Source organism: Anabrus simplex, chromosome 3 (assembly GCF_040414725.1).
Source record: "Anabrus simplex isolate iqAnaSimp1 chromosome 3, ASM4041472v1, whole genome shotgun sequence".
In the NCBI taxonomy this organism is placed as follows: domain Eukaryota; kingdom Metazoa; phylum Arthropoda; class Insecta; order Orthoptera; family Tettigoniidae; genus Anabrus; species Anabrus simplex.
This window is the reverse complement of record NC_090267.1, coordinates 102188474-102202697: the sequence shown is the minus strand read 5'-3', so window position 1 is coordinate 102202697 and position 14224 is coordinate 102188474. Positions and strand designations below refer to the sequence as shown.

Sequence of the window (14224 nt, the reverse complement as noted above, 5' to 3'; positions counted from 1 at the left end):
AAGGCAAAGGTGTAGTCCTATTTAAGTAGTATACTCCAGCGAATACATGGATTTGTGATCAATAAGGATTGTCTTGCAGTGAATGGCGTGATGCAAGAAAAATGAATGCCATTGTCTCTGCTGTGCATGCTGTACCTGGCAGATTCCAGGGCAACAGCATGTATCTGTTATCTTTACCTGCACCCCAGTCCCTCCCCCCACTAAACACAGATATACCATCAAAGGACTGAGCAATTAACTTCTGTTCTAGCTTGTACAGTTCTAATTGTTGTTTCAGAACTGCTACAGAGAGTTCCAAACTCTTTCACATGTCCTGGGAGCTTGTCCACTTGGTGAATTACTGTGCACCTCATGCCATAATGTAGCCAGGTCAGTGATAGCTAACGCTTTGAGAGGACAAGTTTGTAATGTTTATGGAGAAGTACACGGTCTCTCCAACAGAAGAAGCAACAGACGCATTGACATTGTTGCTTCTAAGCCATCTTGTTCTGAAGGTTTCATCATTGATCCAACAATTAGATTTGAGACCAATGAAAACAATCCAGAAGAGGTCACTGCGGAAAAAAGAAGAATTTACGAAGAAATGGTGGACTTCTATGAGCAAAAGTATAAGCTCTCATCCATCTCTGTAATTGGCTTGATGTTAGGTGCACGAGGAACCATACCTACATTTTTTGTCAACTTATGCAATACGTTTGGCCTGAATAGAGATTTCATCTATAACAGGGCCTCTCAGGGTGCATGCACTGTGCACAGTGCAAAAGACGACTTTGCTTGGTTGACCAGAGTGCAGACCCCCACTCCTTGATTTGAAGCAATAGTACTGTCTCCCTCTTCCCCTACGCCTGTGTTGCTCGCTCCCCCTGTCTCCCTCTTCCTCACTTGCTCCGTAGCGCTCCAAATCCGAGCAGAGTTGAGCCGAGTAGCCCAGAGACGAAGCGTTGGTCCGAGTCGAGCCGGACCGATGCACAGTGCACGGAGCTCTTGTGCCTCGATTTGCACGCATGAGATTTTGGGCGTTTTGAAAGGCCCTGATCTATAACATCGCCATTACCACACTCAAGAAGTCCATCATGATTTTCAAGTACCATGCTTGTGGACCTCAAATAAATGTTTGACGTGCCTCACTCTTTTGCCTACACTTAACCGTACAGTCTCATTATCTACTGTATCTATATCAATTATTGTTGTAACGGTACTCTTTGTCCTGGGGCAACCTGCAGTTGTTGCAGGAAGATTGTATAATAAACAATGATAACTCTGCTATAAAAATTCCAGCATGTTTCTATAGTTTTCGGAACCGCACTGCCAAAGACAGATCTTAATAAATCAGTGAGCTTGGAAGAAACAGAAAAAAATTATGAAAATCCTGATATGTTGATGAAACACAACTTCACTGATTTCACAGTAGAGCACGCTTTCTTTATTACCAAGTTTAGCCGATGGGCATAAGAGTGGATGAAATGTGCATGAGGAAATGTATCTGTCAACTTTACCTGCACCCCATTCCCCCCCCCCCACTAAACACACCAGCACCATCATAGAACTGAGCAATTAACTTATGTTCTAGCTTGTACTGTTCTAATTGTTGTTTCAGAACTGACGTTAAACCGTCTGCAGTTTGATCCTGAATACGGAAAAAGGAAATTAATCTCTCAACTGGGTCACAACGAGAAATATATCGCAACAGTATAACTAATTTGACATACATATCTGAAGTTTCATCTGCCTGGATGGCTACTTACGTACTTAGCTCTTTGTATTTCCTGTACCACCATTGTCTCTCTGTAGATCCCGAACATATGTACAATCCAGTAATTCATTCTAAATTGTTTTCAAGGTATTTTTTGACACTTTAGAATTGAAAAGGTGATCACTTAGAATGCTGTCTAATGCTGCTAGTTCTGACAACAGATCCAAGAATACCCCAAGATTGTGTGTATTATCACCTTTGTTATGTCCTCGAAGAAGTGGTTCATGTGCTTCGCAAAAATTGATACAGTTAATTATCCTGTTTAAAATCAGTTTATTCTTATCTACAAGTTCATTGTGATGCTCCTTAGAAACATGATAGCCTTCATTTAATTGAGTCTAATGTTTATATAATAGCATGCCAGTAATGAAGAATGTAGAACTATGCTACTCCCCCAAACTGTACTTCGATCCTTCAACAACAAGACATGGGGATAATTAAGAACTTCAAGTCAAAATACCATTCACGTCTAGTTCAACATGTTATCACAAACATTGAAAGAAAGGTGGACAACCCCTACAGTTTGAATGTGAAGCTGACTGATATGATTACTAGTTCCTGGAACAGTGTAGAGCTGAATGTTATTGCCAACTGCTGGAATGAACCAAGGATTCCGAAAGTTAAGATGTTGTTGAGTGTTGTGGTGGATAAAAATGTGCAGGATGATGATCGTGATCTTGAGGTATATTCAGCAGTAACTGGTAGATGAGTCATTGGTGTTTGAAGCATACACTGACAAATTCTATCATCAAAGAGTTAAAGGGCGATTTGCTTGTTGAAGATTCTGATGATGACAGTGATGTGATAAGTGTGAATCCTCTGATGGAACAAATCAGTCATTTTGGAAACTATCCAGCAATTAGCATCTTCAATCCCCAGTGTTTCAGCGGAACAGTTGATTGCATTAGAGGAGATACAAGAGAATCGTTAAGAGAAATGAATTCATCTGTTCACAGAAGTAAGATACGGTACTCTACTAATAAATGGAAAGAATAAAATATGTTTCATTATTTGTCTTTTGATGTTCTTTTTCATCAGAAAAGTATTGTATATACTGCACTTTATGGTACAGTAGGTACAGTACTGGAGTAGTCACTCTTAACAAAACCTCCTTATAACAATAACCCTGCTCAAGTCCCCTGAATATTGTTTTATTGAGTTTTGACTGTATATAATTTTTGTGTGTGTCAAGTAAATTGTGGAATATTAACTATTTTCTTTCCATTCATACCTCTTTTCATTTGCATAATTAACTAAAATATGTACGGAGTTTATACTACCGCTAATTTCTGTGATGCTTCTCATATTATTTTCTTATGAACATACTTGTGTATGGACTACCACTTTTCTGTTTTTCTCATCATATGATTGTCTTCTTTGACAAGTTATTTATTGAATATAGCTGTACTATATTTGACATTGGCATAATTTGTGTTGTGCAATTTGTGCATATAATGTAAAGCAAATTGTTTATTACTATGTGATTCTTCTTTCTGTCTTTGCAGGAAGTACTCCATTGGGGATGTATAAAAACCTAATACGTTATCATAAGGAAGGAAAAATATCATTCAAGTATGTTAAGACATTCAATATGGATGAATATGTTGGTAAGTTTTCTATTATTAAAGATCATTTGTAGAAATTAGGAACTTGGAACACACAGTAAGATAAACACGACAGGACACCACCAATAGAGGGAGCAATAGAAAAGGAGACATGGACAAACATGAAAACACAAAAGGTCAAGGACTATCTCCACAAATTCAGATTCAAAAAATTTGACCATTTTCGGTCCTTATGCTATCTTAACATATTTATACACATTGTCTTCCTATCAGTCCCTATTAATTCTTTTACATCCATTTCTTTCAGTGCCTGTTAAGCTCGTTTCTGCTTCCCAACTTCATCAGGATAGTGGCTTTCCCTGCTCATTGAGGTACCATCTTTACAGATTGTCAGTCTTTACATGGGAAGTGTGAGATAAGAAAAAAGCCAGATAAATTCAGGGAAAAGGAAGAGCCGAGAAGATAAAGGTGTATACAGGTGGTAAATGACTAGGAATCCAGGGCAAACACAAAAGGAGAAAAAGAACCCACTGGGTCAATATAAATAATGGAAAGGATCAAACAAGTGGCAAGTAAAGTCATATGTAAAAATCATCTTAGAATTTTCCCATGTAAGTGGGGTCTATCTTCCTGCACTCCACTTCAGTCAATATATAGCATCCCAGGGGTTGAGTTTTGTGAGCCGCATGTCATTCATCTCTTACTCAGTCCAGCCAGCATGTCCAAGTTCATGTGTGATTAGTTTCATTTTTCCGTATTGATGGTTTATGACTTACAGTTACAGAGTTTTCTGATATTCCCACCTAATCAATACTATACATGTTATAAAATTTATTTATTCACATCTAAATTTCAATACTAGTTTTGATCCATGGATTATCCTCGGTTGCTTACACTAACAAATTAAAATAGTACATCACAATCATAAGAAACCACCTTTTTGAGTTTGTCATATATTACAGTCTTAAAATCTAATAATGTCCATGTTTCATGATGATGATGATGATGCTTGTGGTTTAAAGGGGCCTAACATCTAGGTCATCGGCCCTTAATGGTACAAAATTAGACAAAATATAATGACAATTTAAAAGTCCAAAATCATCCTCTACTGACCAGAATTCAGAACGTGATGACGAAGGATGAATATGAATTTAAAACAACTAGTGGATCCAATCTGCAATGCTCCACATTCCCAGAAACTATTGTAACACAATAGTATTACTGACCAAGGGACTGCTTCTAAAGTACAATCCTGAATCGATGGTGCTTGTTGTCTAAAGGGGTCCAAAATCCAAGTCATCGGCCCCTCATAATAGTACTTATCGCTAGTAAAGTAGAACCATGATATTTGTTATGTTACACAGTACTAATCAAAAGTGGCATAGACTCTTGGTATTTCACACATTATGGTACTACTCACAGATAATGTAATACACACATGTAACGCTTACCTATGGTGTTTCTCACATTGCAGCGCCACTTACAGGCAACACAAACCTATGGTGTTCCTCACATAGATGAACTAATCATAGGGACTTGTACTATCTTGTGGTGTTCCTCACATAGTGGGTACTAATCGTAGGCAACGCAGACCCACGGTGTTGTTCATATAGTGGTATTAATTGTAGGCAACGCCCAGACCTGTAGTGTTTCTTACATAATGGTATTAACTATAGGCAACGTAAGCCCGTGGTGTTCTGCGTATAGATGTACTAATCACGGGTACTGCAAAACTCCATCCTGATTCACACTCTGCTGCTACTAATCACAAACCTATTGTGTAACTAACATAGTGGTACTACTCGCAAGCAAAGGCGACCCATGGTGTTCCCCGTGTGATGGTACTAATTACAAGTAGTCTCATGGTTCTAATTCGATCGTCCCTTGGTCGCCCCTTTTAGTCGCCTCTTATGACAGGCAGGGGATACCGTGGCACAGTGCGTAATTTCAGGAATCTAGCCGGCCAAAAATCGTATCTCGGAAACTAGTGGACCGATTTACATAAAACTTAGTATGTAACTGCTATTATTGGAGATAATTGTGTGATCAATCAAGTACAAAGAACAAATTACTACGCCAGGAATAGAATTAGTAATCTTTGTAATTTTAATCATTTTTCGTTATAGCTTTAATAAATTAAATAGATGTTAATGGTTTGACATGCTCTTTAGAATGTTTAAAAACAGATACAGGAATACATGTACTTGCCAAACAGTTTATTCATTAGATGCAGTTACATCAGAATCGCTATCGTCACTGTCATTATCTCGTTCGGCAGAACCAGATACAGGAGGCTCAGACAGTAAGTTGAGCACTTCTCGTGAAAGCGGAATCTTCTTCCTCCTCCTTGATTTCCCTAAGCTGGTAATATAAGGGTCCGATGATATAAGAAGCCTATGGAAAATGTCAGTATTTGTGTCTTTCTAGAAGGTTTCCTATTATCTTTATTCCTGGTCTCCTGGGCTTCCTCGTAGAGTTGTCCAATAGGTATAATACAGTGCCTAATGACCTCCTCTCCATGAACCAAGAGTTTATGCAAAGTTACAAAGTATGTAGTACGATTTGTATTTTTGTAAGTACAATTGTACAGTTTCCTTCGCGTACATGCCAAATGTCACTTTATCAATGGCATACCTACACGAAAGAGTTTCTACGATGGCACGTAGATGGTTTATTAAATTTATATCTACTCCAGTAATATCCGCAGAAGTGGAAGCCTCTTTGAAGAATCTTCTAGCGGTTTCCATCATTGGTATTGCCAGCACCTTGCTTCGGATATCAACCAATAGACGCGTTTCCTCCCTGAACTTCTGCAGTGAAGTCATCTACGGTATTTATTTATTACGTGTGTATTTTAGGCTTTAAATCAGTGCGTAAATGTTTTGTGTTGAGTGAGAGTTATGCGATAAGCCTACGTGTATGATTTATTTCTTTGAGATAAATACTGTGATCTTTTGTAGTCATCTGCAGTATTTATTTATTGCGTCTGTTTTCTAGCTTTTATTGTCTGGATAAATTTATTAAATTCAGTTAAATATATCCCCCGCCCCTCGAGCCCATAAAATTATTTGTCTATTTTCTCTCGCAATTTGCCTTATATTTCAGTGCTGATGTTTCTTACGTGCCGTAGTTTACCTCTGATTCTGTAGAAACCAAAAGTGGCCCCTGTAAACCATACATCTCCTTTAGTTCATAAAAGTAATTTGTAGCTTAGTTTCTTCAGCCTTTTGTCTTGAACTTACATACTGAATTTCACAAATTTATGTGCTGCTGTTTTCCTGTGATGGCGTTGAGCGGAGCCGTTCGATACGGCAACCCCGTTGTCATAAGAACAATACTGTTTTCATAACATGGAATGAGCTATAGTACTGGCAGGCTCATCTTGATGCACGTCCTTCTGCAAGGCTCATTCTCTTCTCGAACAAACTTTTATTGTACTTCAGCAATTTGTCCCTTTTTCTACTATATTTTGTCCAGCGTGATCGAATTTTAGCACACAAAATACTGACAGGTTTCCTCATTGACTTGGATATATCCTCGGAACAATCCTCAAAGCCTAAATGTTCAAATAAAACTGACCCATTTGACCGTTCTCCACTATTCATAAACATTGTGAAACTTTACCTATCATTGCGTGTGCCATACTACCATTCATAATATTACGTACTGTTTTCTTTTAAGTGACTCACAATTTCTACCCCCATCATCAATTTATATTTCATCTTATACTGATCCAGAGTTCATTTAATCTTTTTCATATGCATTGTTTTTCATGTTTTTTATGTTTTGAACGGCTGACGATGACCTGGACTAGGGTCGAAACCGGTCCCATTTCTAATTACTATTAAATAAGAATGTAATGACTACATTTCTTTCTCTTATGTATTGAGTAGGTTGAACCTCTTTCTCAATTATTTAATTTTTAACATAGCATATCGCTATTCATTGAATAAAAACACTCTTCTCAAACTTTTACCATCGTTGGAAACCATAAAATAAAAGATATATATACTAGTCTAACTAATTTAATGAAGCCCTATTTTTCTGAGGTTTTAACGTAGCACGATAAAAACAAATTAAACAATTGACTACTTGATTTTAAGATAGTAAATTTATAAAAATCTGAGAACTGAAAATGAGTTTGACTAAAACATGAAAAACATACCGTTCATGAAGAATGGCAACATGAACTTTTCTTTGTGATATCCAAGAATAAATGCATGTATCTGATATTCAATACTGGTGTTGCTGTGACAGAGAAAGGCAATTTGGGAAGACAATGCTCTAGTTTACATAAGAAATAGTATGATGCTGACTCCCCATCTAGAAGCAAATGAAAGAAAATCAAAGTGAAAGTTAAGTTAGGTACACAACAATGTACCGGTTTATTAACTAATGAGGGGAACCTGCCAAGTGTAACAACCAGATTTCCCAGAACTGTGCTCAGTAAAGAGGGGTTAAATTAAGCAAACCCATGTTTTGACTTATCTGTGGATATAATGTAAAACAAGAGCTGAAAGGTTTCCACCTATTCAGTACTTATTTATTGTAACCTAAAAAAGTTACATATATTGGAAACTAGTTTCAGTCTTGATAGAGACTATCATCAATCAAAATCGTACTCTTATTTCATAAATTTTATCTCTTATAATTCATGTCTTGCCTTAACTTTGATTTTGACTGATGATGGTCTCTAGTAAGACCGAAACTGGTCTCAAATATATGTAACTCTTTTTAGGGTACAACAAGTAAGTATTGAATGTCCGACTCGGCTGAATGGTCAGCATACTGGCCTTCAGTTCAGAGGGTCCCGGGTTCGATTCCCGGCTGGGTCGGGGATTTTAACCTTCATTGGTTAATTCCAATGGCAAAACAATACAAACTTTTAGTATTGTAAAGGTGGAACATTTGACCATACCTTTAAGTATATGTACGACAATTCAGGGTTTATAATGAAATTCATTTTATGCAATAAAACAAGAGACTATTATTGGACATTTGAATCGTCGAGTTGCAAAACCCGTTATGTGCAGACAAACAAATTTTTCAGGAAGCGCAAAAAACTGTCATTTGTTATGCAACAAAGATAGGAGGTTGAAATTTTGTAATTAAACAGTAAGCGTTCATCTTCGTCATACCGCAGAATATCCACAAAATTTAACTGATAGAACCCATGTTATTTGCAAAAAAACCTTTGGACATAACGAGTTTTGCAGCAGTTTTGTGGAGATAAAAGATATGTGCAGCAGTATATGGAATAGTGTGTGCAGATTTATGGTGAAAGTGTTTTAGTAGCTACGTTTGAAACTATTACACTATGAAAATAGCATAAATGGAAATAATTTAGAATAGGATATAATGTTTTGATAACTAATCCCCGCTCTTTGATTTTACGATTACATCAAGAAATCATCACTCATTCAAAACGTTTTATAAGTTCTTTAACATTTTGTACAGTTATATTAACATTCCGTTATTGTCCTCAACAAAATCTCCCATATCAATGTCATAGTCTGGCAGTTCACTGTTTGAAGTTGCCACTGGTCAAACAGTGCCTTGTAGAACGTGAGGTCATCATTCCATATCCACTCTTTCCCGTAATGTTTGGGCGGCAATGTGTGCAGGTCGTTGAGCTTTTCTTTCTTAAGAGGAACCCTTTCCTCCACTGGTACTGGCACAATAGCAGAAAAGGGTTTCCCATGGTTCAATATGCTTTTTGCTTTCACCACAATCGCTGTTATAGTTTACTTCACTTCTTATCACACAGTTGCGGGATTTTGTTCGTGTAAGTATGGTCTTCTTACAGGGTTCTGCGACATAACGAGTTTTGCTGCATAACACACGCTGAACATAACGATTTTTGCAACAGTTTCGTTGTCACTTTTAAACGTATGGATTAAATGGCCTTTCCTCACGTATTACATTGCTGGATTGTGTATTTTGATGAGCATACAATGGCAGTGATAACTCATTTTGAGAAAAAAATGGACATAATGGGTTTTGCAACTGGACGACTCATTTAAACAATACCAAACAAATTATACTCTCCCTACTGTTCTGATGTAGGATACGAATGGAAAGGCAGCCCATAATGATTATGACAGTGAAATAATTTTAGCTGAATACTTCAAAACACTACTTAATAGCGATGAACCTGAAAATTATTTTGAATTTGATTTTTATCCCAGAAATAAAACACCTGGAAAAGATCATACCACCAGTTTATGATGAAGTGCGTGCAGCTATTGATTCACTTAATTTTAAAGTGGAGGTAGAGAAACAACTAGTAGCAGAACTTCGGAAGAATGCAGATGTACAGACTATTCGGAATTTACATAAACATCTCGACATATGGAATACCGAAAAATTGCCTGAAGAATGGATGTTGCAATTTTACACCGACTACATAAAAAAGGCGACAGATCAGATCAGATCCTAGTGATTATCAAGGAATTTCTTTGCTGGATATCACTTATAAGACTTCTCAAAGATTTTATCTTCCAGAATTCATGAACAACTCGATAGTGAATTTGGTGAATATCAAGGTGGTTTTCGTCCAGGACGAAGCTGTCCAGAACAAATTATCAGTCCTAAAATGGATTATAAAATATCAAAGGATTAGGAGCAAAAATTTAGTGATCAGTACGATCCATTGAGTTTATATAGGAAAGTTGTTAACCTTATTGCGGTCACTCTTAGAAATACAAAATGTAGAGATGGATTATCCCCATTGTTGTTTGTGTGCTGGAAAACATTATCTGTGAATGGAATAAGCTGCGTCCACCGACTGTTAAGATTGGTAGAAATATTCGGCTGAATTGTCTCACATTAAATAGTATTGAGGAAGCTAAATTTCAATTAGAGGAATTGAAATGATTAGCAGCGAAGGTTGGGTTGAAAATTTATTTTGAGAAAACAGAAATGATGCCATCTTTTCAGGTTGACACTTAACATATTATATTAAATAGTACTCAGAAAATAAAGGTCGTAGACAAATTTGGTGCGATTATAACTTGGAATGCTAACAAAAAAGCATCAATAGATAGTAGAACTTCAAAATTGAGACCAGCACAACAAATTACCTGGCCAAGTTACTGTACAAGAAAGTCTCTTTCGATTAATGCTAAATTTTGACATTATTACTCCATCGTTAAACCAGAAGCAACATATGCAACTGAAACATTATTTAAACTGAATACCTTGCATCCGGGAGATCGTGGGTTCGACCTCCACTGTTGGCAGCCCTGAAGATGGTTTTCCATTTTCACACCAGGCAAATGCTGGGGCTGTACCTTAATTAAGGCCACGGCCACTTCTTTCCAACTCCTAGGCCTTTCCTATCCTATCGTCGCCATAAGACCTATCTGTATCGGTGCGACATAAAGCAACTAGCAAAGAAAAAAGAAAAAAAAAAGGAACTGAATACCCAATCAACAACAAACTGCATAAAGTTGATAGAAGAATTCTTTGGACAATTATTAATTTTAAAATAACCAGATTTAATGGTCAGTGAAGACTTTTGCCTAAATTCAGTACTTTACAAGGAAAGTTTTGATGACACGATGCGAAAATGGAGGATAGCAATCTTTGGACACATATACTGCTTACCAAATATTACAGTCCTGAAACAACTTCTTGATTTCTTTTGATATAGTAAAACAAAAAACACATGGTGTGGATTACTGTAGTTGTGTCCTAGTTCGTGAACCATGGACAACGGCTGAGTGGCCTAGTAAGTGGTCCTGAGAGTCAGGATACAAGTTGCTACGGAATGGGAGTGGGCATCTCGGACATATCCAGAGTCATGGCCCTCCTTGTGCTCAGGCGGCTAGGACTACACAATCCACCGGTGGTCCTTAAACCATTAGAGGACAGATCCTCACTTGGACTATGTGTAAGTAGGGTAGCATCCTGCTTCATGGAATTTACCAAGCTCAGAACATTTTAAGCATGCCTCGGACCTATGGGAGTATTAGTCCCCCATTTGACAGGCGAGGGACTCCTTGGAAACGCTAGGCGAACAAAATGGAATTCGATGGGAAGCTATCAATATTAATGGGGCTTACGGAAGAAATAAACTAGAATTGCTTGAGTCAGCAAAGAGGATGCATGTGGAGTGCTAGGAGTAAATGCTATTCGGGTAAGGGGAGATAAAGAGGAAGAGATAGGAGATTATAAAGTGTACTTGACAGGTGTTAAAAAGGGAAGGGCAGAGTGTGGGTTAGGGATGTTCATCAGGAATACTATTGCACGCAACATTGTTTCTGTTAGGCACATAAATGAGTGAATGATGTGGGTTGATTTGGCAGTTAGAAGAATTAGGACAAGAATTATCTCAGTGTATTCACCATGTGAGAGTGCAAATGAGGATGAAGTTAACAAGTTTTATAAAGCATTGAGTGACATCATAATCAGGGTCAACAGCAAGGATAGGATAGTGCTAATGGGTGATTGCAATGTGAGAGTTGGAAATAGAACTGAAAGATATGAAAGAGTAGTTGGTAAATGTGGGAAAGATATGGAAGCCAATAGGAATGGGAAGCGTTTGCTGGACTTCTGTGCTAGTATGGATTTAGCAGTTACAAATACATTCTTCATGCATAAGGCTATTCACCGCTACACATGGGAGGCTAGGGGTACCAGATCCATAATAGATTATATCATAACCAACTTCGAATTCAGGAAATCTGTTACAAATGTGCGGGTTTTCCGGGGATTTTTCGATGATACAGACCACTATCTGATCTGTAGTGAACTAAGTATTTCTAGGCCTAGGATAGAGAAAGTGAAGTTTGTCTGCAAACGAATAAGGGTAGAAAATCTCCAGGACGAGGAAATTAGACAGAAGTATATGGATATGATTAGTAAGAAGTTCCGAACAGTGGACAGTAAGCAGATTCAGGATATAGAAAGAGAATGGGTGGATACAGGGATGCTGTAGTAGAAACAGCAAGGGAATGCCTAAGAACAAGTCTGTGTAAAGATGGGAAAAAGTTAACATCTTGGTGGAATGATGAAGTGAGAGCAGCTTGTAAACGTAAAAAGGAGGCTTATCAGAAATGGCTCCAAACAAGGACTGATGCAGACAGGTAATTGTACGTAGCTGAAAGAAACTGAACAAAACAAATAGTTGTTGAATCCAAAAAGTCGTGGGAAGATTTTGGTAATAACCTGGAAAGGCTAGGTCAGGCAGCAGGTAAACCTTTCTGGACAGTAATAAAGAATCTTAGGAAGGGAGAGAGAAAGGAAATGAACAGTGTTTTGAGTAATTCAGGTGAACTCATAGATCCCATGGAATCACTGGACAGGTGGAGGGACTATTTTGAAAATCTTCTCAGCGTAAAAGGAAATCATCTTGATGGTGACGAGAACAACCGAGCTCGTGGGGAGGAGGAAAATGATGTTGGTGAAATAATGCTTGAGGAAGTGGAAAAGGTGGTAAATAAACTCCATTGTCATAAAGGAGAAGGATTAGATTAAATTAGACCTGAAATGGTAAAATATAGTGGAAAGGCAGGGATAAAATGGGTTCATAGAGTAATAAAATTAGCATTCTCTCTTTTGCAAGTTGCTTTACGCCGCACCGACACAGATAGGTCTTATTGCGACGATGGGACAGGGAAGGGCTAGGAGTGGCAAGGAAGTGGCCGTGGCCTTAATTAAGGTATAGCCCCAGCATTTGCCTGGTGTGAAAATGGGAAACCACAGAAAACCATTTTCGGGGCTGCCAACAGTAGGGTTCGAGCCTACTATCTGCCGAATACTAAAATTAGCATGGCGTATTGGTAAGGTACCTTCAGATTGGACAAAAGCAGTAATTGCACCTATCTATAAGCAAGGGAACAGGAAGGATCTCATTGATTAGTATACCAGGCAAAGTATTCCCTGGCATCTTGGAAGGGAGAGTGCAATCTGTGGTTGAGAGGAAGTTTGACAAAAATCGGTGTGGTTTCAGACCACAGAGGGCCTGTCAGGATCAGATTTTCAGTATGCGTCAGGTAATTGAAAAATGCTTCGAGAAGAATAGACAGTTATGTTCGTTTCAACGTTACTCTGTTAGAAGGAAGTCACCTCCCATACGATACGATCTTTACATCAGTCTGTTTTCAGACCAACTTTGCTTTGCTTTACGGGAGCAAAAGCTGGGTGGACTCAGGATATCTTATTCATAAGTTTGTTTGATGGATCATTTTAGAATAATTTTAACCTGATGCCTGACAAAAATAAGAAGGTTTTGATAGTGACTGAAGATGCCTCACAGTAAGAGGCGAAACATGTCTCACATTTAAAAAATGTATTAACTTAAATGCCAACATTTTGTATTGTATTGAATAGGTGGAAATAAATATTAAATATTTTCCTATATACATCTTAATTGAGAACAAGTTAACAGAGCAATAATAATAATAATAATAATAATAATAATAATAATAATAATAATAATAATAATAATAATAATAATAAACAGTTATTATAGCAAGCATACACAGTGGAAAATAATAAGGCAATGATAAATATAGTTAAAGGAAGTGATAGTTTCAATAATAACAGTTACTTTTACTTCAATAAATACACTATGAACATTTCCGACCAGCAGGGGATAACAACTAACAATTGCAGGAATAATTTCCAATGCAAGTTTAAGATAAGTTACACAAAAATGTTAGCCCAAGATACTTACGTGGTTACATTACCAAAAATAAAAGTGATGAAAAAACTTTAGTAAAATCACTTGAGCTAGGCCCATATATACATCTGTGGTGGAAATTTTACAAACACTAATGTGCCAGGGGAGTATATTTGGACAATAAGTAAGTGCTATATAAATTTAGGTAAGAAAATAAGCCCATTTAACATGATCAACAATCAAATTCACTAAAAACTGCTAGACAAATAATGAAGTAGA

The 14224-nt window shown here is 37.4% G+C and overlaps 1 protein-coding gene across 5 annotated transcripts in view; it reads left to right on the top strand.

Moving 5' to 3' along the window:
* Positions 1–14224, top strand: part of Oscillin (glucosamine-6-phosphate isomerase Oscillin) — a 229630-nt gene that overhangs the window by 97538 nt on the left and 117868 nt on the right. For all 5 annotated transcript variants that reach the window (XM_067142661.2, XM_067142658.2, XM_068226590.1 and 2 more), the window contains exon 3: positions 3259–3360. In XM_067142661.2, the coding sequence (XP_066998762.2) occupies positions 3259–3360 (102 nt within the window). The remainder of the gene's footprint in view (positions 1–3258; positions 3361–14224) is intronic.